The sequence below is a fragment of the Bos indicus x Bos taurus genome, chromosome 7, assembly GCF_003369695.1.
Source record: "Bos indicus x Bos taurus breed Angus x Brahman F1 hybrid chromosome 7, Bos_hybrid_MaternalHap_v2.0, whole genome shotgun sequence".
Taxonomy (NCBI): Eukaryota; Metazoa; Chordata; class Mammalia; order Artiodactyla; family Bovidae; genus Bos; species Bos indicus x Bos taurus.
The window spans coordinates 41,911,018-41,935,351 of NC_040082.1; the positions used below are offsets into that span (position 1 = coordinate 41,911,018).

The window sequence follows — 24,334 nt, forward strand, 5'->3', positions numbered from 1 at the left end:
CTTTCTACTTAGGGTATTCTGATAGAAAAGAGAAGATACAAAATTCAAGGTAAGAATCATGAGTAGGGTAGGAGAAGGTGGGGATCTTGAGTGAGCCGTCAGCTGATTGAGCACCTACTCCACCCAGGCTCTAGGTGGCCACTGGTTACAGAAGTGAACGAGAAGCTCAGCGTCTACTCTCAGAGCTTTTCATAACTCAGCCTGGTTCTTCTGAACTCTGATTGCCTGTTAGAATCACCTAGGGTACTTAAACATATTTGTCTATCCCAGAGCAAATACTTTAGAATCTTTGGGGATGAGGTCTCAGCATAGTGAAAAAGTGAAAGAGTTAGTTGCTCAGTTTGTGTCCGACTCTTTGTGACCCCGTGAACTGTAGCCCGCCAGGCTCCTCTGTCCATGGAATTCTCCAGGAAGGAATACTGGAGTGGGTGGCAATTCCTTTCTCCAGTGGATCTTCCCTACTCAGGGATCAAACTCGGGTCTCTTGCATTGCAGGTGGATTCTTTACTATCTGAGCCACCAGGGAAGCCCTTATTGTTCTAAAAACTTTCTAGGTAATTGTAATATACAAACAGAGTTGAAAACTGCTTGTCTGTCATATTGCAGAATTAGTCTCCATTCCTAATTACACTACATACACACAAAGCTTATATAACTTTTACTGGGTTTCTGTGACATTTGGGACATGGGCAGAATGAAATATATTTTAAGAAAAAAATGATTCTGTCCACTGAATACTATCTGAACCACTAATAATTTTAGACTAAGTCTAGGTGGTGTTAGTGGTGAAGAACCTGCCTGCCAGTGCAGGAGATATAAGAGATGCAGGTTCACTCCGTGGGTCGGGAAGATCCCTTAGAAGAGGGCATGGCAACCCACTCTTGCCTGGAGAATCCCATGGACAGAGGAGCCTGGAAGGCTACAGTCCCTAGGATCATAAAGAGTTGGACACAACTGAAGTGACTTAGCATTCACACACACTAGATGGTATAGTTAGTTATGAAGACAAAATAGTCTGCAGTAAAAAAGTAAAATAAGACCAAATAAAACATTTAATCATCATGGCTCTATATGATATATAAGCAGCATTTATTAGAGCTGAAACCTGAAATGTTATAATATCAATAGGTAATATTTACATTTATGTGTACTACTGCTGCTCCTGCTGCTGCTAAGTCACTTCAGTCGTGTCCGACTCTGTGCAACCCCATAGATGGCAGCCCACCAGGCTCCGCCATCCCTGAGATTCTTTATGAAATTATTGGGTTAATGTTTTATCTCTACCTATAAATGTAAACTCCGTAGAAAATTAGTAAGTTATCAGCCACATTAATAACTGTATCCCCTAGTGCACACCTGAATCTTAGTACACACTTCATAAATATTTGAGGATTGCATGGATAAATGTTCCTTACAGCAGCCCTGTGAGAGAAGAGTACTTATTCCTATTGTATAGATGAGGACCCTAACACCCTGAGTTTACTAATATACAGCCTCCAGGAGCTTTTTGTGTTTTGTTCACTGTAGTATCTCTTGATGCATGGGCTCAGTGTGTAACACACTAAATAGTTCTTTAATGAATAAATGGAAAAGGCAAATCCAACTTAGCCTAGATCTTACGGATGGTAAGCAACAGAGGTAGAATTCAAACTCAAGTCTCACTGGATCCATAACACATTCCTTTTACTTTTCAGAATTGTTTAAACCCACATAATAATTGAAATAACAGTGCAATTTGAGCATGTTATTTGATATTTTGTCACATTTACTTTGTTTCTGTCTTTACGTATACAATTTTGTTTTTTTTCTGAACCATTTATACAGGTGTTTCAGACATCTTGACACTTCACATAAACACTTTAGTCTGCACTTCCTCAGAATAAGTATATTCTCTTAGATAACACAATTCCACTTTTATACCTAAGAAATTTCAGATTAATTTGAATTTGTACAGAGTATTCCCCAGATTATTTCATTGCTATTTTATGTTTTCCCTTCCTAGTCAGGACCTGATCAAGGATCATATACTTCCTTGGTTGCTAACTCTTCAGTAAAGCCCATTCTCTCAATTCTACTACACGTTGTCCAGAAAATGCTTAACTCAACTACAATACTTTATTTCCACAGCCTCATCACTTTGGCCAACCTTTCTCCTTCAGGGTTGGCAAATACAGCAGCAGAGGGGATGCACCCAGTGGAAAACATCTATATCATTGAGGAAAACATATATGAAGTGGAGGATCCATACGAGTGTTACTGCTCCGTCAACAGTGGGCATCAATCCTAACAACCTCTGGGCTGCTGTCACCTTTCAACGTCACCAGATTCAACCACTTCATCTAGGGGCTTGGTGTTGTCTTCTTTGAAAACATGAGATGGCTCAGCTGACTGATTTGAGAAATTCTGCCCTTGGCCACCGAGCAGAGTTTTTCCATATTTTAAAGATAACTAGCTCACTTGAGGATTGAGCTGGGACCTGTGTGGTAATACACAGGCACTACATTGCCTCTGTGTTCCATCCACCCAACTCAGAGACTGCTAATTGGGACATTAGAGCTCCAGTGGGCTTTTATAGAGAGTAAGAATTCTTAATATGGGATCTCTGGAATTCTAGATATTCGATTACATGGTGTGTCCATGAAACTCCTGAAAATACAGGGGAAATTATGTGCTGAGATACATGTGTGTCTTTTTCAATACACGAAGTCTAAAGGGTCACTGATTCTCAAAGAGCTCTGTGATCCATAGAAGGGGTTAGGAAACTACTGGAGTAGGACTAGATGGTCTTGATTCCCTCAAAGCCTCAAGGTTTATACTTCTTTGAATGTTGACTCTGCAACAGTAAGTGCCAATGCACAGCTCTCCTTGGCCTCAGTTAAGAAGATGGGCCAGCAAGGCCTGTGGTGTGGCAGATGCTCCTGGAGAAAAAGGAAGTACGCTCAGTGTGTATTGACCAGTTTTGCTTGGAGGGTACTCAAAGGGGAAGATCTCTAACCGACTTCTCCATTCATGGAGAGAAATGGAGCAGTGTTTTTCATAAAAGAAGAAGCAGGACTGGGACACAAATTCTGTTCCCTGGTGGAAAGTAGGTGAAGGTCTCTAGCCATCTTTATTTGTCAGAGTCAGATCCCTTCATGCTTCGACAATGGTCCTTAAGCTTCAGTGCCAAGATGGTGGAGAGTAGGTCCATCTTGCTTGTTTTTTCCTCCTCAGTTATGGCTCAACTCTGACACATAATAGAGATTTACTTAATATCTTTGGAGTGAAAAAATTAAACAAGCAGAAAGGCAAATTTCTGGAAAAACTTTTCCATTGGAGAATTCAGATAGAGCTCTGTACCTTCACTTGTGGGGAACTAAAAAATACTCTTAATCCTCTGTTTCTGGTCTTGTCCAGCTCTTATTTTCTTAGCATCTTCTTCCAGCTCAGGCCCTGGAAGTCTATTACTCTCCTGTTTTCTTTCTCTTTTCTGCTGGATGAATCAACAGTAGAGACCTGCCTGAAAACGGCCTTCTCCGGGTGATGACTAAAGTGCTACTGTGTTGCATGCAGGAGATGTTGGTCACCAAGGATGCAGGCAGCCTGTTTGTTACAGTGTTCAGGCTGCATCTAGATAGGATTGGGAAGCATTGGTTTTCTACTGGAGATTTGAAAGGGAGATCATTTTGCAAAGTTCAAGGCAGTGGCTTTTAAACAAGCTGAATAATTAATCTTAAGTGTTTTTAGTTTATGAAATTCTAGAGGGAAGAGGTTTCAGAACACATTTAAACCAGGTCAATGATTGTCCCACAAAAGGGATTCTTATCCTAAAAAAATCTTTAAACAAGGATATATATATATATAAGAACAACTCTTGCAACAGTATTTGTGAGACACTTTTTCCATGAATTGGGGAATAGATGGTTATTATGGTATTGCCAACACACTGGAACAGTTAAAAAAAAATTAGGTGGTTTCATCATTGAGTTGTTTTGCTAGTTCAACAGATACTAAGTGCTTACCTTGTGCCAGGGACTCTGGTGCTGGGATCACAGGGACCGAATAGACACATCCCTGACCCCATGGAACTTCTGACTGATCTGACAGGAAGGAGGATCTCATTCATTCATTCAGTGAACATTTTTTGGCACCTAGTTTGTGCCAGACAGTGATTTAGTTCCTAGAAATATAGTAGTGAAGGAAACAGACAAAATCCCTAGTTTCACAGAGCTGTGTTACTTGTCAAAGGAGAAATCTATATTGCTAATAAAAAGAAAAAGATTCTAAAATAGTATAGTTAATACTATTTTTTTCTTTTACTGTAAAATATTCCAGAAGCATATTCCAAAGTTAATATGGTTATTCCACAGGGGCAAATAGTCAAGAGTTTCACTTTTTCCTTTTATGTGCTTCTATAACTGTTTGAATCATTTTCTCCATTTTTTTGTAATAAAGAAATTGATTTAAGTATGATCACAACGTTTCCCTGTCCACCCTCCTCCTCACAGAAAGAAATGAAGACTTTGGATAAGCTCAGGTCACAGCCAGCGTAGTGTGTAGCATCACTCTGGACGTGTCAAGAGTGGTTCCAGCAGGGATTGGGACCCTGGTTTTCAGGGTAGGGTCAACTCTGTATCAGTGATTTGTAATGAGGAAGATGGCAGAAAGATAACAAACTATCAAGGAACCCACAAAGGGTCTGGGTGATGACAAGTGATTACTTAATTAAAAACAACGTAGGAAGAGTGAATGTGTGGTTTTTCTCTTAGAAGTGCCTTAGAAATTTTTCTCCTAGATCTCTGCCATAGACACCCACAGGGCCCGAAGAAGCTCCTTGATCTTTTCAGACTGAAAATTTAAGATCTTGCCATGTTTTATCTGCCTATCACTTTTAGTGTTAGAATTCCCAAGGCAGAAATTCCAAGCGGTTTGACTTGTCATTCATTTATTTGGGAACATCCCCTTATGCTTATTTCCATTTAAATTTAATTTTCACATAAGTTTGAATTGTTTTTTAACTGAATACAAATTAATTTTGTCCCCATATTTCTACTGAGAAAGTCTTTCCAGAGGTAAGTAGAGATGCCCTAGATCTGTAATTTTAAAGATTTTCGTCATTCTTTTCTGGAACTCAGCTGGAAAGGGGAAAAGGAGAGAGGCAGCTGGGACACTTGGTTGGAGAGTTCTCAAGCTTAAGGGGAGCTCAGATTTTAACCAGTTTTCAGTGGAAAAGCTGTGCAGTAGAGAATGCATCAGAAATGTGACTTTCAAGATTCTAGATCCTCTCTCTACATCTTTTTTTCAGTTGTATTGCCTGTAATTATAAAGGTCACTCATTTACATAGTAGCAGTTTTCTTTCGTAATTCTTAGTCAAGCTCCTTCTGCTTATGGTGTGACTCTTTTTCCAGAGAAAGTAATGATGTTTTAAAAAATTGTTTAAGCTATGCAAGTGTGGTTGTGGTGGTAGAATGTTTAAATACCCACATTATTTTTAATGTAATTGTTTTGTGGGTGGGTCACCTTTGGAAAGTATTTTGTTGCAGGTTTATAGTCTATACTTAACAACATGCCTTATGACAATCTGACATGTTGTCCTTTGTAATTTCTACATTTCATGCCTTTTAAACCTACTTCATGTAAAATGAAAGTATTTTACACTCCAATGCAGTGTTTAAAATTATCTTCATTTGGCCAGTTCTGAAATAGCCATGTATCTATATATCTATATCAAATCTGTTTTAAATTTTGTTATCCAGTTTTACCTGCCATTCCTACTCATTTGCATGCTGAGTTTAGTTCTTATTCTGGAAACCTTTAAGTAAATAGTAACACCTGTACAAGGTGTTAGGTGAAGGTTGTTATACTAATGATATTGATTTTTGATTCACTTTTTTAATCTCAAAGTTCACGATGAGATCTTAGCAAAAATCTCTTTTTTTTTTTTTCCTTCATTTCTTTATTTTTTTTTTTTTTTAATTTTATTTTATTTTTAAACTTTACATAATTGTATTAGTTTTGCCAAATATCAAAATGAATCCACCACAGGTATACATGTGTTCCCCATCCTGAACCCTCCTCCCTCCTCCCTCCCCATACCATCCCTCTGGGTCGTCCCAGTGCACTAGCCCCAAGCATCCAGTATCGTGCATTGAACCTGGACTGGCAACTCGTTTCTTACATGATATTTTACATGTTACAATGTCATTCTCCCAAATCTTCCCACCCTCTCCCTCTCCCACAGAGTCCATAAGACTGTTCTATACATCAGTGTCTCTTTTGCTGTCTCGTACACAGGGTTATTGTTACCATCTTTCTAAATTCCATATATATGCGTTAGAATACTGTATTTATGTTTTTCCTTCTGGCTTACTTCACTCTGTATAATAGGCTCCAGTTTCATCCACCTCATTAGAACTGATTCAAATGTATTCTTTTTAATGGCTGAGTAATACTCCATTGTGTATATGTACCACAGCTTCCTTATCCATTCATCTGCTGATGGACATCTAGGTTGCTTCCATGTCTTGGCTATTATAAACAGTGCTGCGATGAACATTGGGGTACACGTGTCTCTTTCCCTTCTGGTTTCCTCAGTGTGTATGCCCAGCAGTGGGGTTGCTGGATCATAAGGCAGTTCTATTTCCAGTTTTTTAAGGAATCTCCACACTGTTCTCCATAGTGGCTGTACTAGTTTGCATTCCCACCAACAGTGTAAGAGGGTTCCCTTTTCTCCACACCCTCTCCAGCATTTATTATTTGTAGACTTTTGGATCGCAGCCATTCTGACTGGTGTGAAATGGTACCTCATTGTGGTTTTGATTTGTATTTCTCTGATAATGAGTGACGTTGAGCATCTTTTCATGTGTTTGTTAGCCATCTGTATGTCTTTTTTGGAGAAATGTCTATTTAGTTCTTTGGCCCATTTTTTGATTGGGTCGTTTATTTTTCTGGAGTTGAGCTGTAGGAGTTGCTTGTATATTTTTGAGATTAGTTGTTTGTCGGTTGCTTCATTTGCTATTATTTTCTCCCATTCTGAAGGCTGTCTTTTCACCTTGCTAATAGTTTCCTTTGATGTGCAGAAGCTTTTAAGGTTAATTAGGTCCCATTTGTTTATTTTTGTTTTTATTTCCAATATTCTGGGAGGTGGGTCATAGAGGATCCTGCTGTGATGTATGTCGGAGAGTGTTTTGCCTATGTTCTCCTCTAGGAGTTTTATAGTTTCTGGTCTTATGTTTAGATCTTTAATCCATTTTGAGTTTATTTTTGTGTATGGTGTTAGAAAGTGGTCCAGTTTCATTCTTTTACAAGTGGTTGACCAGATTTCCCAGCACCACTTGTTAAAGAGATTGTCTTTTATCCATTGTATTTTCTTGCCTCCTTTGTCGAAGATAAGGTGTCCATATGTGCGTGGATTTATCTCTGGGCTTTCTATTTTATTCCATTGATCAATATTTCTGTCTTTGTGCCAGTACCATACTGTCTTGATAACTGTGGCTTTGTAGTAGAGCCTGAAGTCAGGTAGGTTGATTCCTCCAGTTCCATTCTTCTTTCTCAAGATCGCTTTGGCTATTCGAGGTTTTTTGTATTTCCATACAAATTGTGAAATTATTTGTTCTAGCTCTGTGAAGAATACTGTTGGTAGCTTGACAAAAATCTCTTGACCTTAGTGTTGGTTTAGTCTGAGGGCTGGAGCCAGGAGCCGATGAGGGAGCAAGGAGCAAGTGAAGGGGCTTTGAAAACTTCTAGCTGCCCAGGCCTCAGTGAAGTCCTTGGAGAGGTGGCAGCTTTCCTCTTCTCTGAGCAAGCCTCCTACTCCAGCAAAAATCCCTGGTACCTAAGCAGCAGCCAGGCAGCTTCTAATCACCAAGGGAGAAGGGAGTTTTCTGAATTGATGGAATTTCAGGTGGGAGCTAAGGAATATGATATTTAGTAATCCTAGCTGCCTTGTTTCAAGCAAATGTGTTTACAAGGAACTGTGGGTAGGTGAGTTACTTTACAGTAAGTACTTTGAAACTCCAAGTAAGAATCTCTAAGCGGAAGATATATCTTGTTAGAGTGCTTGTTTCCCTCATTGTTGTTTTTTTTTAGGTTTTTATTTTTAAATACTTTGAGATTTGCAGAAAAGTTGCAATGATAGTGTAGAGTTCCTGTATTCAGCAGATTTTTTTTTTTTTTTTTTTGGTTAACAGCTTACATAACCATGGTACCATTTGTGAAGACTAAGGAATTAAGACTGACACATAATAGTAACTAAACGATAAATTTTGCTTGGATTCCTACTCTGATTTTTAAAATTTTAAATTAAGTGCTTTCTGAAAAATAATTAAAACTGGAAATGCCTATTCCCTGTCCTCTCCATCAAAATTTTTCCCCAGTCCCAATCCCCAGGAACAGTCCTAGGTCAGCACTGTCCAGTAGAAATGCAGTGTTTTTTTTTCTCTTCTTATTCTTGTTCTTTTTTTCCCCCTTCATTATAAGTCTTCACAGTTCAGTGAGTATTTTCCATTTAGAGGACATCTCCATTCTGACTAGTCACTTTTTAAGTGCTCAGTAGCCACATGTGGCTAGTGGCTCTAGAGTTAGCAAAGTTCTAGGCTATTCTCTTATTTTTTCCCCCTCTTTCACTCATACACACACACAGTAACCTAATTTTTTCCACTACATACAGAAGCTCATCATTCCCTGTGAGAATGGGACAACAGCCTTTACTTAGACAGCTATGTAGTATTAAGTAGAACAAATGTACTTAATCTATGAAATCACTTCCTCACACATAGATGTTTAGTCCCCCCCCCCCCCCATTTCAAATATACAAAACCTAGGAGCTATCCCACGTTGAAGGTCAGGAAGGGTGGCGGTGAGGAGATACCCCTCATCCAAGGTAAGGAGCAATGGCTGCGCTTTGCTGGAGCAGCCATGAAGAGATACCCCACGCCCAAGGTAAGAGAAACCCAAGTAAGACGGTAGGTGTTGCAAGAGGGCATCAGAGGGCAAACACACTGAAACCATACTCACAGAAAACTAGTCAATCTAATCACACTAGGACCACAGACTTGTCTAACTCAATGAAACTAAGCCATGCCCGTGGGGCAACCCAAGATGGGCGGGTCATGGTGGAGAGATTTGACAGAATGTGGTCCACTGGAGAAGGGAATGGTAAACCACTTCAGTATTCTTGCTTTGAGAACCCCATGAACAGTATGAAAAGGCAAAATGATAGGATACTGAAAGAGAAACTCCCCAGGTCAGTAGGTGCCCAATATGCTACTGGAGATCAGTGGAGAAATAACTCCAGAAAGAATGAAGGGATGGAGCCAAAGCAAAAAGAATACCCAGCTGTGAATATGACTGGTGATAGAAGCAAGGTCCGATGCTGTAAACAGCAATATTGCATAGGAACCTGGAAAGTCAGGTCCATGAATCAAGGCAAATTGGAAGTGGTCAAACAAGAGATGGCAAGAGTGAATGTCGACATTCTAGGAATCAGCGAACTGAAATGGACTGGAATGGGTGAATTTAACTCAGATGACCATTAGATCTACTCCTGCGGGCAGGAATCCCTCAGAAGAAATGGAGTAGCCATCATGGTCAACAAAAGTCTGAAATGCAGTACTTGGATGCAATCTCAAAAACAACAGAATGATCTCTCTGTTTCCAAGGCAAACCATTCAATATCACAGTAATCCAAGTCTATGCCCCAACCAGTAATGCTGAAGAAGCTGAAGTTGAATGGTTCTATGAAGACCTACAAGATCTTTTAGAACTAACACCCAAAACAGATGTCCTTTTCATTACAGGGGACTGGAATGCAAAAGTAGGAAGTCAAGAAACACCTGGAGTAACAGGCAAATTTGGCCTTGGAATACGGAATGAAGCAGGGCAAAGACTGATAGAGTTTTGCCAAGAAAATGCACTGGTCATAACAAACACCCTCTTCCAACAACACAAGAGAAGACTTTATACATGGACATCACCAGATGGTCAACACCGAAATCAGATTGATTATATTTGTTGCAGCCAAAGATGGAGAAGCTCTATACAGTCAGCAAAAACAAGACCAGGAGCTGACTGTGGCTCAGACCATGAACTCCTTATTGCCAAATTCAGACTGAAGTTGAAGAAAGTAGGGAAAACCACTAGACCATTCAGGTATGACCTAAATCAAATCCCTTATGATTATACAGTGGAAGTGAGAAATAGATTTAAGGGCCTATATCTGATAGATAGAGTGCCTGATGAACTATGGAATGAGGTTCATGACATTGTACAGGAGACAGAGATCAAGATGATCCCCATGGAAAAGAAATGCAAAAAAGCAAAATGGCTGTCTGGGGAGCCTTACAAATAGCTGTGAAAAGAAGAGAAGCAAAAAGCAAAGGAGAAAAAGAAAGATATAAGCATCTGAATGCACAGTTCCAAAGACTAGCAAGAAGAGATAAGAAAGCCTTCTTCAGCGATCAATGCAAAAAAATAGAGGAAAACAACAGAATGCGAAAGACTAGGGATCTCTTCAAGAAAATTAGAGATACCAAAGGAGCATTTCATGCAAAGATGAGCTCGATAAAGGACAGAAATGGTATGGACCTAACAGCAGCAGAAGATATTAAGAAGAGATGGCAAGAATACACAGAAGAACTGTACAAAAAAGATCTTCACGACCCAGATAATCATGATAGTGTGATCACTGACCTAGAGCCAGACATCCTGGAATGTGAAGTAAAGTGGGCCTTAGAAAGCATCACTACAAACAAAGCTAGTGGAGGTGATGGAATTCCAGTTGAGCTGTTTCAAACCCTGAAAGATGATGCTGTGAAAGTGCTGCACTCAATATGCCAGCAAATTTGGAAAACTCAGCAGTGGCCTCAGGACTGGAAAAGGTCAGTTTTCATGCCAATCCCAAAGAAAGGCAATGCCAAAGAATGCTCAAACTACTGCACAATTGCACTCATCTCACACGCTAGTAAAGTAATGCTCAAAATTCTCCAAGCCAGGCTTCAGCAATATGTGAACCGTGAACTTCCTGATGTTCAAGCTGGTTTTAGAAAAGGCAGAGGGACCAGAGATCAGATTGCCAACATCCACTAGATCATGGGAAAAGCAAGAGAGTTCCAGAAAAACATCTATTTCTGCTTTATTGACTATGCCAAAGCCTTTGACTGTGTGGATCACAATAAACTGTGGAAAATTCTGAAAGAGATGGGAATACCAGAACACCTGATCTGCCTCTTGAGAAATTTGTATGCTGGACAGGAAGCAACAGTTAGAACTGGACATGGAACAACAGACTGGTTCTAAATAGGAAAAGGAGTACATCAAGGCTGTATATTGTCACCCTGTTTATTTAACTTATATGCAGAGTACATCATGAGAAACACTGGACTGGAAGAAGCACAAGCTGGAATCAAGATTGCCAGGAGAAATATCAACAAGCTCAGATATGCAGATGACACCACCCTTATGGCAGAAAGTGAAGATGAACTCAAAAGCCTCCTGATGAAAGTGAAAGAGGAGAGTGAAAAAGTTGGCTTAAAGCTCAACATTCAGAAAACAAAGATCATGGCATCCAGTCCCATCACTTCATGGGAAACAGTGGAAACATTGTCAGGCTTTATTTTTCTGGGCTCCAAAATCACTGCAGATGGTGACTGCAGCCATGAAATTAAAAGACGCTTACTCCTTGGAAGGAAAGTTATGACCAACCTAGATAGCATATTCAAAAGCAGAGACATTACTTTGCTAACAAAGGTTCATCTAGTCAAGGCTATGGTTTTTCCTGTGGTCATGTATGGATGTGAGAGTTGGACTGTGAAGAAGGCTGAGCGCTGAAGAATTGATGCTTTTGAACTGTGGTGTTGGAGAAGACTCTTGAGAGTCCCTTGGACTGCAAGGAGATCCAATCAGTCCATTCTGAAGGAGATCAGCCCTGGGATTTCTTTGGAAGGAATGATGCTAAAGCTGAAACTCCAGTAGTTTGGCCACCTTATTCGAAGAGTTGACTTGTTGGAAAAGACTCTGATGCTGGGAGGGATTGGGGGCAGGAGGAGAAGGGGACGACAGAGGATGAGATGGCTGGATGGCATCACTGACTCGATGGACGTGAGTCCGAGTGAACTCTGGGAGTTGGTGATGGACAGGGAGGCCTGGTGTGCTGCGATTCATGGGGTCGCAGAGTCGGACACGACTCAGCGACTGATCTGATCTGATCTGTTGTGCATTTGTATACTTCCAATATTATGATTTTGGACATGGAATTTTTGTGTCAAAGGATGTGATTGTATTTGAACTATCATGACAATAGAACAACAGTATATTTTTAAAGAAATATACCATTCAGTGTATTACTAAATGTATATTTTTTTCTCAAGGCAGTCATTTCTGAAAGCAATTTATTTCAATAGTGTTCCTTTCACTCGAAATAATTCATTTTTGATTTTTGACATTTGAAGTTTTGAAATTTTAAAATGTCAACATTCTTTAGCAACATAGCTAGTTAACAGAGGGTTCTGTTGTCAGTGTGGTAAGTCGCAATGCTCACTACAAATGCGGTGCCTTGATAAAGCTCAGCATACATTTTGAATAACTTCTACTAGCACAGGAGTTCAACTGGTGCCCAAGTCTTGCAGTGGGCTTGGTTTGGAAGAGTACTGAGTCCTTCAGAAGATTCCTTTAACCTTATCTGATGAAAGCCAAGTGCTATCATGTTTTTTTTTTTTTTTCTCATCCAGCCATCTTCCCTAAAATGGATGCAGAGGAAATGACTTGCAATCATGTGATAATGCAGTAAGGCACATAGCTAAAAGTGAAAGTTTTCATCCCCAAACAAATCTCTGATGTCAGTGTTTTTAAGTAGAAAACATTGTTTTGGTTTTGGGGATGAAGAAAAAGGATGCATTATCTCATAATTTGGGGAGATGTTCTGTTTTACACTAGGCAGTGCCCTCTAGCTATGTGAACAGGAGCTCACTTAGCTCACATTCCATTTTCTGACATCCTCTCACTCACAGCTTCAAAACCTGGAACATCAATGGACGTGGTATTAATATGTGAGAGAGGTATATAAATTATATTGGGGCACAGTGTAACTCGACTATTTTAAATTGAAGTGCAGTTGATTTACAGTATTATGTTAGTTTCAGGATTATAGCAAAGTGATTCACATGTGTGTGTGTGTATGTATTTCAGATTATTTTCCATTATAGTTTATTGCAAGATAATGAATATAGTTACCTATAGTGTGAAAAGTAAGTCACTGAGTCTTGTCTGCCTCTTTGAAGCTCCATGGACTATGGTCTGACAGGCTCTTCTGTCCATGGGAAGAATGCTGAGAGTGGGTAGCCATGCCCTTCTCCAGAGAATCTTCCTAACGCAGGGATCTGCCCTGGCTCTCTTGCTTGCAGGTGATTTCTTTACCATCTGAGTCACCAGTTTCCTATGCTATACAGTAAATCTTTGTTGCTTGTCTATTTTATGTATAGTAGTGTGTATCTGTTACACACACATGCACACGCACACACACACACACACACACACACCTATTTAAAAAAAAGAGTCTGAAATGCAGTACTTGGATGCAATCTGAAAAATGATAGAATGAACTCTGTTCATTTCCAAGGCAAACCATTCAATATCACGGTAATCCAAGCCTGTGCCCTAACCAGTAATGCTGAAGAAGCTGAAGTTGAATGGTTCTATGAAGACCTACAAGACCTTTTAGAACTAATAACCCCAAAAGATTTCCTTTTCATTATAGGGGACTGGAATGCAAAAGTAGGAAGTCAAGAAACATCTGGAGTAACAGGCAAATTTGGCCTTGGCATATGGAATGAAGCAGGGCAAAGGCTGATAGAGTTTTGCCAAGAAAACACAGTGGTCATAGCAAACACCCTCTTCCAACAACACAAGAGAAGACTCTACACATGGACATCGCCAGATGGTCAACAACGAAATCAGATTGATTATATTCTTTGCAGCCAAAGATGGAGAAACTATATACAGTCAGCAAAAACAAGACTGGGAGCTGACTGTGGCTCAAATCATGAACTTCTCATTGCCAAATTCAGACTTAAATTGAAGAAAGTGAAGAAAACCATTAGACCATTTAGGTATGACCTAAATAAAATCCCTTATGATTATACAGTGAAGTGAGAAATAGATTTAAGGGACTAGATCTGATAGACAGAGTGCCTGATGAACTATAGATGGAGTTTTGTGACATTGTACAGGAGACAGGGATCAAGACATCCCCAAGAAAAAGTAATGAAAAAAAGCAAAATGGCTGTCTGGGGAGCCTTACAAATAGCTGTGAAAAGAAGAAAAGCAAAAAGCAAAGGAGAAAAGGAAAGATATAAGCATCTGAATGCAGAGTTCTGAAGAATAGCAAGGAGAGAGAAGAAAGCCTTCCTCAGTGATTAATGCAAAGAAATAGAGGAAAACAACAGAATGGGAAAGACTAGGGACCTCTTCAAGAAAATTAGAGATACCAAGGGACCATTTTAGGCAAAGATGGGCTCCATAAAGGACAGAAATAGTATGGACCTAACAGAAGCAGAAGATATTAAGAAGAGGTGGCAAGAAAACACAGAAACTGTACAAAAAAGAGCTTCACGACCCAGATAATCATGATGGTGTGATCACTGACCTAGAGCCAGACATCCTGGAATGTGAAGTCAAGCAGGCCTTAGAAAGCATCACTACAAACAAAGCTAGTGGAGGTGATGGAATTCCAGTGGAGCTATTTCAAATCCTAAAAGATGATGCTGTGAAAGTGCTGCACTCAATATGCCAGCAAATTTAGAAAATGCAGCAGTGGCCACAGGACTGGAAAAGGTCAGTTTTCATTCCAGTTCCAAGGAAAGACAATGCCAAAGAATGCTCAAACTACCACACAATTGCACTCATCTGACACGGTAGTAAAGTAATGCTCAAAATTCTCTAAGTCAGGCTTCAGCAATACGTGAACTGTGAACTTCCAGATGTTCAAGCTGGTTTTAGAAAAGGCAGAGGAACCAGAGATCAAATTGCCAACATCTGCTGGATCATGGAAAAAGCAAGAGAGTTCCAGAAAAACATCTATTTCTGCTTTATTGACTATGCTAAAGCCTTTGCCTGTGTGGATCACAATAAACTGTGGAAAATTCTGAAAGAGATGGGAATACCAGACCACCTGAGCTGCCTCTTGAGAAACCTATATGCAGGTCAGGAAGCAACAGTTAGAACTGGACATGGTAAAACAGGATGGTTCCAAATAGGAAAAGGAGTACGTCAGGGCTGTATATTGTCACCCTGCTTATTGAAATTCTATGCAGAGTACATAATGAGAAATGCTGGGCTGGAAGAAGCACAAGCTGGAATCAAGCTTGCCTGGAGAAATATCAATAACCTCAGATATGCAGATGACACCACCCTTATGGCAGAAAGTGAAGAGGAACTCAAAAGACTCTTGATGAAAGTGAAAATGGAGAGTGAAAAAGTTGGCTTAAAGCTCAACATTCAGAAAACGAAGATCATGGCATCCGGTCCCATCACTTCATGGGAAATAGATAGGGAAACAGTGGAAACAGTGTCAAACTTTATTTTTTTGGGCTCCTAAATCACTGTAGATGGTGATTGCAGCCATGAAATTAAAAGACACTTACTCCTTGGAAGGAAAGTTATGACCAACCTAGATAGCATATTCAAAGCAGAGACATTACTTTGCCAACTAAGGTCCGTCTAGTCAAGGCTATGGTTTTTCCAGTAGTCATGTATGGATGTGAGAGTTGGAGTGTGAAGAAAGCTGAGCGCCGAAGAATGGATGCTTTTGAACTGTGGTGTTGGAGAACTCTTGAGAGTCCCTTGGACTGCAAGGAGATCCAACCAGTCCATCCTAAAGGAGATCAGTCCTGGGTGTTCTTTGGAAGGCATGATGCTAAAGCTAAAACTCCAGTACTTTGGCCAACTCATGCAAAGAGTTGACTTATTGGGAAAGACTCTGATCCTGGAAGGGATTGGGGGCAGGAGGAGAAGGGGACGATAGAAGATGAGATGACTGGATGGCATCACCGACTTGATGGACATGAGTTTGAGTGAACTCTGGGAGTTGGTGATGGACAGGGAGGCCTGGCGTGTTGCGATTCATGGGGTCACAAAGGGTTGGACACGACTGAGCTACTGAAGTGATTGAGTGTGTATCTGTTAACTGTATACTCCTACTTTATCTCCCACCTTCCCCTTTGGTAACCAGAAGCTTGTTTCCTATAATTACTTCATTCATACTGAAAGTGGTGTCTTTTTTCCCTTAACTTTCAAAGGTGGAGATTGTGGGTTTGCTTTATCTACTTAAAATGTTGCATTGCTTAGTATGGGGTGCTTGATGAATATTTGGTTAAATAAATGGGAATTCCCTGGCAGTCCACTGGTTAGGACTCTGAGCTTTGATTGCAGAGGCTGTGGGTTTATATCCCTAGTTGGGGAACTAAGATCCCACAAGCTGAATGTTGCAAAGAACAACAACAAAAAACATTGGTGAAATAATGTTTATTGACGAAGAGGAACAGTGGAATAGGGGTAGGCGAACCTGGCTTTCACTTCTGCATTGGTCCCGAGTGACTTCTGTGGGTCCTCTCGTCTATTTCTCTCTGGTCCTCAGTTTATTCACATACATATCAAGGGGATTGGCCCCAGGTAATTAAAGTCCCTTCTTGTATAAACAGTCTCAAAGTTCATATGGCTTTTCAGGCCTAAAGTCTGACCCTAAATCAAGACCTGTACTGAATCTTAAAAACAGCCTACCTCAGAAAGAATAAAATTCCTAGAATAAAACTGCCTAAGGGGGTGAAAGACCTATACTTGGAAAACTACTGAAGATTATATGGATGGAAAATTATACCATGTTCTTGGATTGGAAGAATTAATATTGTTAAAATGATTATTAAAATAATTAATATTGGTAAATATTAAGTGTAACATTAATATTTATGTAACATTTATATTTTAAAATTTATATAAATATATAAACTCATATTTTGTATATTATGTATAATATACATATAATTATATATAATGTACAATATATGTCATAAATTTATATTAATAAATTATTATTAATGAAAATATTTTATTAATATTTAACAATAATTAATGTTGTTAAAATAACATTGTTAAAATTACCCAAGGCAATTTATTGATTCAATACAATCCCTACCAAAATACCAATAGTATCTTTCAAAAACTAGGAACAATTTTAAAATTTATGTGGAAATACAAAAGACCCAAAAGGCCAAAACAATATTGAGAAAGAACCAAGGTGGAGAAATCCCACTCCCCAACTTCAGACTATATTACAAAAGCTACAGTAATCAAAACATTATGGTACTTGTTCAATAGACACAGAGATCAGTGGAAGAGGATGGAGAATTCAGAATCATATACTTTTGGTCAATTAATCAATGACAAAAGAGGCAAGAATAGACAATGGAGAAAAGACAGTCTTCAAAAAGCGGTGCTGGGAAAACTGGACAGCTACAGGTAGAAGAATGATAGCTCAGCTGGTAAAGAATCTGCCTGCAATGCGGGAGACCTGGGTTCGATCCCTGGGTTGGAAAGATCCCCTAGAGAAGGGAGATTCTACCCACTCCAGTATTCTGGCTTGGAGAATTCCATGGACTGTATAGTCTATGGGGTTGCAAAGAGTCAGATATGACTGAGTGACTTTGAATCACTCACTCATTCAATATCACATACAAAAAAGAGTTAAAGACATAAATAGACCAGACACCATAGAACTGCCAGAGGAAAACATGGGCAGAGCACTCTTTGATATAAAAAGTTGCAGTGTTCCTGTTTAAGAACCATGACCACCTGGAACAGCTCAGTGGTGACTGAAGCAGCAAGACAGTCTATGAGAAGTTCCTGATGCAGCTTCTGGCCATCAAGGGCATGCTACAGAGGTTTGTGGATGCCCTCTTCCAAACCATCTTCAGCATGCACTGGGGCTCAGCCCTGCTTCTGGCCATCGAGTACATGTTTGATTTCCTGGATGAGCAGGACGATCGGCACCAGGTGCATGATACAGATATGCATCACACCTGGAAGAAAAACTGCCTGCTCCTGTGCTCCTGCTTGAACATGATCAAGAACCGACAGGTCCTATTCAACATCTACAAGAGCAGCAGCGCTCACGCCTGCCTGTCAGTGGTGGCCTAGGCCTTCATGGACTCCTGCTCCACATCTGAGCACAAGCTGGGCAAGGACTTTTCCTCCCAGAAGCTGCTCTACACCAAGGACATCCTTAGCTACAAGAGCTAGGTGGAGATTTACTATGCCTACATCACCAAGATGGCCTGCCATCAGCTACCAGGACACAAGTGCATATTTCACATTGGACCCGAGTCAATTTAATAGCATGAGTGTCCTGCATGAGATCTACTCTTACATCATCAAGTACAAGGGCAAGACCCCAACACAGCCCTGGAGAAGGATAAGCAGACCTGGTGGCAGCTACTTTGGAGCAAGCTGGAGCGAGTAGTACATACTGTACCCCTGAGTAACTGAGTCATTGGCCTATGACCATCTGACCAGGGGGACTCGAGTGAATTTGGGGCTGGCCCTTATCTAGCAGCAGAGCTGGGAGATCTGTAGAAGAGGCCTGGTCCCAACTGTACCAGGTGCCCTGTGCTGGGGGCCATGTGTCCAGTCCTGGTCCCCTTGGCACTAACCTTCCCCTTGGAGCCTGCCAGGGTCCCAGTTCTTAATTGGCGTGGATGAGACGATGCCTGAAGCACCCTCCATGCCCAGAATTGCTTGCCATGGGGTTGGGGAACCCAGGTGTGACCAGGGTCCTTCTTGGGACAATAAGGTGACTTCCCTGGTGGCTCAGATGATAAAATGTCTGTCTAAAATGCGGGAGACCTGGGTTCGATCCCTGGGTTGGGAAGATCCCCTGGAGGAGGAAATGCAATCCACTCCAGTACTATTGTCTGCAAAATCCCATGGACAGAGGAGCCTGGTAGGCTACATTCTATAGGGTTACAAAGATCAGACACGACTGAGCGACTTCACTTCACTTAAGTCCCTGGAGGTGAGGCTGGACCTTCTGGGAGGGAGAGACCAGGTTGCTAAGGCCAGGACTAGGCCCAGCAGCTGAGAGGTTTCAGCTGTGCCTGGCTTCCTGGGCAGAGTCTGAGGACAGGGGCCTGGCTGGTGGCCCAGGTGGGGAGAGTGAATGTCCAGGGCTCGGTCATGATGAGCTAAAGTCTGTCTGGGCCATCACACCCCACCTGCTATGTTTCAGCACCCCTATGCTCACCACTACACACCCACAACCACCATCCTCTTGATTCGCCACATGCTGTCCATGGCTGGGGTTGGAGTGACACATCGACCTCACCCAGAGAGAGGCCCTGGGTCCATCCTATGGAGGGGTTGCAGGATGGTTCCACCCAGGGCCCAAGTGACTTCTTCTTCTGTCCTCAGGGCTGTGCCTCTGGGAGCTATTGGGGCCTGGGGCTCCTGGTCATGAGTGTAAGTTTATCTCATTTATTCTCCCTCACCATGCCCACTATCCCCCACACCCTGCCTCAGGCTGAGCTCTCAACTGTAGAGGTCCAGGAGTAGTCATGACCACAGTCCTCTCCACTCCCTGACCCGCCACCAACCTTTCAGAGGTTTCAGTCTGGCTCCCCAACAGCATGCTGGCCCCTTGCAGCAAGGGGACATCTGGGGGCCATTGTTTAATTTTTAGGGGAACAGTGGACTCCTGCTTACTTTGTTCAGGCAACTGGCAGCGTCAAGGTCTCAGGTCACATCCAATGGCCTGGTTGGCAGCAGGATGCAGTGACCAGAGGGTCTGGAGGTTGGGACTTCCCATGTTGCAGTCAGCAAGTAAGAGAATACATGTTGAATTACAAAACCTGTACATTAAAAAAAAAAAAAGTAGCTATGTTTTCTTGCATCTGCTCCTTTTAAAGCAAGAGAAATAAAAACAAAAATAAATGGGAACTAATTAAACTTAAAAGCTTTTGCACAACAAAGGAAACAATCACAAAATGAAAAGGCAACATAATGAGAGGTAGAAATTATTTGCAAATGATATGACTAATAAAGGGCTAATACCAAAATATATAAACAGTTCATACAACTCAATGTCAAAAAAACAACCATGTTACAAAAGGGACAGAAGACCTGAGTAGACGTTTTTCCAAAGGGGTCATGCAGATGGCCAGCAGACACATGTTTGACACTGCTTCTCTTCAGGGAAATGCAAATCAAAATGTCAAAACCACAATGAGGTATCACCTCACAGCTGTCAGAATGGCTTTCATAAAAAAGAACACAAAACCAAATGTTGTCAAGGATACGGGGAAAAGAGAACCCTTGTACACTGTTGGTGGGAATTTGATTTAGTGCAGCCTTAGTGGAAAACAGTATGGAGGTTTATAAGAAAACTAAAAATGGGACTATGGTATGACTCAGCAATTCACCTCCTGGTTATATATACCCCCCCCCCAAAAAAAGCAATAATTCAAAAAGATATATGCACCCCAATATTCATAGCAGCCTTATTTATAGTTGCTAAGATATGGAAGCAACCTAATTGTCCATAAACATGAATGGAAAAAAAAGTCACAGTGTGTATAAATACACGCATAATGTTGCCATTTGTAACAGCTTGGGTGGATTTGGAGGGTATAATCCCAAAGAAAGGCAATGCCAAAGAATGCTCAAACTATCACACAATTGCACTCATCTCACGCGCTAGTAAAGTAATGCTCAAAATTCTCCAAGCCAGGCTTCAGCAATACGTGAACCGTGAACTTCCAGACGTTCAAGCTGGTTTTAGAAAAGGCAGAGGAACCAGAGATCAAATTGCCAATATCCACTGGATCATGGAAAAAACAAGAGAGTTCCAGAAAAACATCTATTTCTGCTTTATTGACTATGCCAAAGCCTTTGCCTGTGTGGATCACAAAAAACTGGAAAATTCTGAAAGAGATGGGAATACCAGACTACCTGACCTGCCTCTTGTGAAACCTATATACAGGTCAGGAAGCAACAGTTAGAACTGGACATGGAACAACAGACTGGTTCCAAATAGGAAAAGGAGTTCGTCAAGGCTGTATATTGTCACCCTGCTTATTGAAATTCTATGCAGAGTACATAATGAGAAATGCTGGGCTGGAATCAAGCTTGCCTGGAGAAATATCAATAACCTCAGATATGCAGATGACACCACTCTTATGGCAGAAAGTGAAGAGGAATTCAAAAGACTCTTGATGAAAGTGAATGTGGAGAGTGAAAAAGTTGGCTTAAAGCTCAACATTCAGAAAACGAAGATCATGGCATCTGGTCCCATCACTTCATGGCAAATAGATGGGGAAACAGTGGAAACAGTGTCAGACTTTATTTTTAGGGACTCCAAAATCACTGCAGATGGTGACTACAGCCATGAAATTAAAAGACACTTACTCCTTGGAAGGAAAGTTATGACCAACCTAGATAGCATATTCAAAGCAGAGACATTACTTTGCCAACTAAGGTCCATCTAGTCAAGGCTATGGTTTTTCCAGTAGTCATATATGGATGTGAGAGTTGGAGTGTGAAGAAAGCTGAGCGCCGAAGAATGGATGCTTTTGAACTGTGGTGTTGGAGAAGACTCTTGAGAGTCCCTTGGACTGCAAGGAGATCCAACCAGTCCATCCTAAAGGAGATCAGTCCTGGGTGTTCTTTGGAAGGAATGATGCTAAAGCATCCACTCCAATACTTCGGCCACCTCATGTGAAGAGTTGACTTATTGGAAAAGACTCTGATGCTGGGAGGGATTGAGGGCAGGAGGAGAAGGGGACGACAGAGGATGAGATGGCTGGATGGCATCACTGAGTCAATGAACGTGAGTTTGTATGAACTCTGGGAGTTGGTGATGGACAGGGAGGCCTGGCGTACTGTGATTCATGGGGTCGTAAAGAGTCGGACATGACTGAGTGACTGAACTGAACTGAAGTGAACTGATGCTTAGTGAAATAAGTCAGAGAAAGACAAATACTGTATTATTGAAATAACTTATATGTGGAATCTAAAAGGTAAAACAGACTAGTCAATTTAATTGAAGAGGAAGCAGACTCACAAATATAAAGAACAAGCTAGTGATTACCAGTGGAAGAGGGAATGGGGGAGAGGAAACACTGGTAGGGGATTAAAAGGTATTAATCACTACGTATTAAATAAGCTACAAGGATATACTGCACAACACATATTGTACAACAACCAATACTTTATAATAGCTGTAAATGAAGCATAACCTTTAAAAATTGTGAATCTCTACATTATACACTTGTAACATAAAATATTGTACATCCACTCTACTTCAATTAAAAAATAAAAGCAGTTGTACTCTTGCTTGGAAAATCCATGGACAGAGGAGCCTGGTAGGCTGCAGTTCATGGGGTTGCTAAGAGTCGGACATGACTGAGCGACTTCACTTTCACTTTTCACTTTCATGCATTGGAGAAGGAAATGGCAACCCACTCCAGTGTTCTTGCCTGGAGAATCCCAGGGATGGGGAAGCCTGGTGGGCTGCCATCTATGGGGTTACACAGAGTCGGATACGACTGAAGCGACTTAGCAGCAGCAGCAGCAGCAGCAGCAGCAGCAGCAGCAGCAAAGAGCAAATTCTATTCTAGCTCACTAAAATCTCCTGGTAATCTATTTAGTGACTGGATCAAATCCACCAAAAAGACTGGCAGACTAGAGAAGTTTAACTTCTAAAGATACCTCCCAACATTCTCTGGAAACGTGTGTCAAAGGGATAAGGACTAGAATTCCATCTTTATCCATAAATAGAAAAGAGACAGAATCAGTGACAGATCACCAGAGAAGCTGGAAAACTACCTCCTAACTCACCTGTAAGTACAATTCTCTGGAAAGCACTGTACTTCTCTTTAGCTCAGTAAAGGGATGTATTGTCTCTAAGTCACACAGATTTTGTTTTTTTTGGTCCCCTTGCATGGCTTGTGGGATTTCCCTATCATAGATCGAATCCAAGTACATCGATGGATGTACTTACATCCACCTGTTAAGTAGAATCCTGTCTTACGCTGAAGAGAAAACTGGAACTTTGCTGCTTGAACTTTCTCAGTAAAATATGGAATCTTAATACAATGATGAATGAACCAATAGAAATTGAGTAATTCATGTAAAATGGATTTGTATCTCTTGAGCGAGAAATCTTCATTAATTAGAATAATGGACTTACACATTGGAATTGTTTAAGCTTTTCCTGGGCAACATCAGTGAGGGAAAGAGAGAGGAAAAGAAACCTGAGCAGAATTGTGTGGTACCTTGGGAGGAAACAATAATCATTGAGGCCCCCTTGAACGTTGTGTGGGAAATTCCATGACAGTTCAGTGGTAGGACTCAGAGCTTCCACTGCAGGCGGCATGGATTCGATCTGTGATTGGGAAACTAAAAACCCACAAGGCATGCAAGGGGAACAAACAAACAAACAAAAGCTGTGTGACTTAGAGTCAATACATCCCTTTGCTGAGTCTTTCCTTATTTGTTAGATGGGTGTAGTATGTGTATTTCTGTGAACAATTTTGTTCATCAATGTCTGTGGTTTGTAAAGTTAAAACATTTGTAAAATGTAGAGGAGCCTGATATTTGCTTCTGACTTTTGCAGGTTTGATAGTATTCTTATATGTGTTAGAAAGTTGATCTTGCAAAGATTAGCAAGTACAAGTTTTGGCTTGGAGTTTTGTTCTTCAAAAGTCACTTCAGTCGTGTCCGACTCTATGTGACCCCATAGATGGCAGCCCACCAGCGTCCTACATCCCTGGGACTCTCCAGGCAAGAACACTAGAGTGGGCCGCCATTTCCTTCTCCAATGCATGAAAGTGAAAAGTGAAAGTGAAGTCGCTCAGTCGTGTTCGACTCAGCGACCGCATGGACTGCAGCCTACCAGGCTCCTCCGCCCATGGGATTTTCCAGGCAAGAGTACTGGAGTGGGGTGCCACTTGGGATAGAAGGAAGGGTGTGGCTAGCTTGGGAAGTCTCTTCTGGGCAGCTTTTAGAGTTTCAACTTTGGTCTTAGGAAACGCCTGAATGCTTTAAGATGGGGAAGATAATTGATGGGATTATTTAAATACTGGAGAAGGTTTAAAAAATAGCTATCCTCTGATGTGGGTTCTTCCTCATAGTTGGCAATTGCAGATAGTTGGAGAGCATTGACCTCCTGGGCTTTGCTTTCATGACCCCTTGCTTTCCTGAGGCACCTCCTGGGCTGGTCTTGCTTTCATGACCCCTTGGTTTCCAGAGGCACCTCAGCATTTCCAAATGGTCATGTTTGAGTCCCTCTTCAATTTGCTCTCGAAGATGTGCTAT

General features: G+C 41.1%; 1 protein-coding gene and 1 pseudogene across 7 annotated transcripts in view; both read left to right on the forward strand.

Annotated features, from left to right (window-relative positions):
- HAVCR2 (hepatitis A virus cellular receptor 2) overlaps positions 1 to 5,323 on the forward strand; it is a 49,489-nt gene extending 44,166 nt beyond the window's left edge. For 3 of the 7 annotated variants that reach the window (XM_027545829.1, XM_027545828.1, XM_027545827.1), the window contains one exon: positions 2,128 to 5,323. In XM_027545829.1, the coding sequence (XP_027401630.1) occupies positions 2,128 to 2,366 (239 nt within the window). In that variant the 3' untranslated portion in view covers positions 2,367 to 5,323. Of the gene's footprint in view, positions 1 to 12; positions 50 to 2,127 lie in introns of all 7 variants that reach the window. The other 4 variants (XM_027545831.1, XM_027545830.1, XM_027545833.1 and 1 more) reach the window with 3 other exon arrangements.
- Positions 5,324 to 7,682: 2,359 nt separating this feature from the next.
- Positions 7,683 to 18,540, forward strand: LOC113896242 (annotated as a pseudogene).
- The last annotated feature ends 5,794 nt before the right edge of the window (positions 18,541 to 24,334 follow it).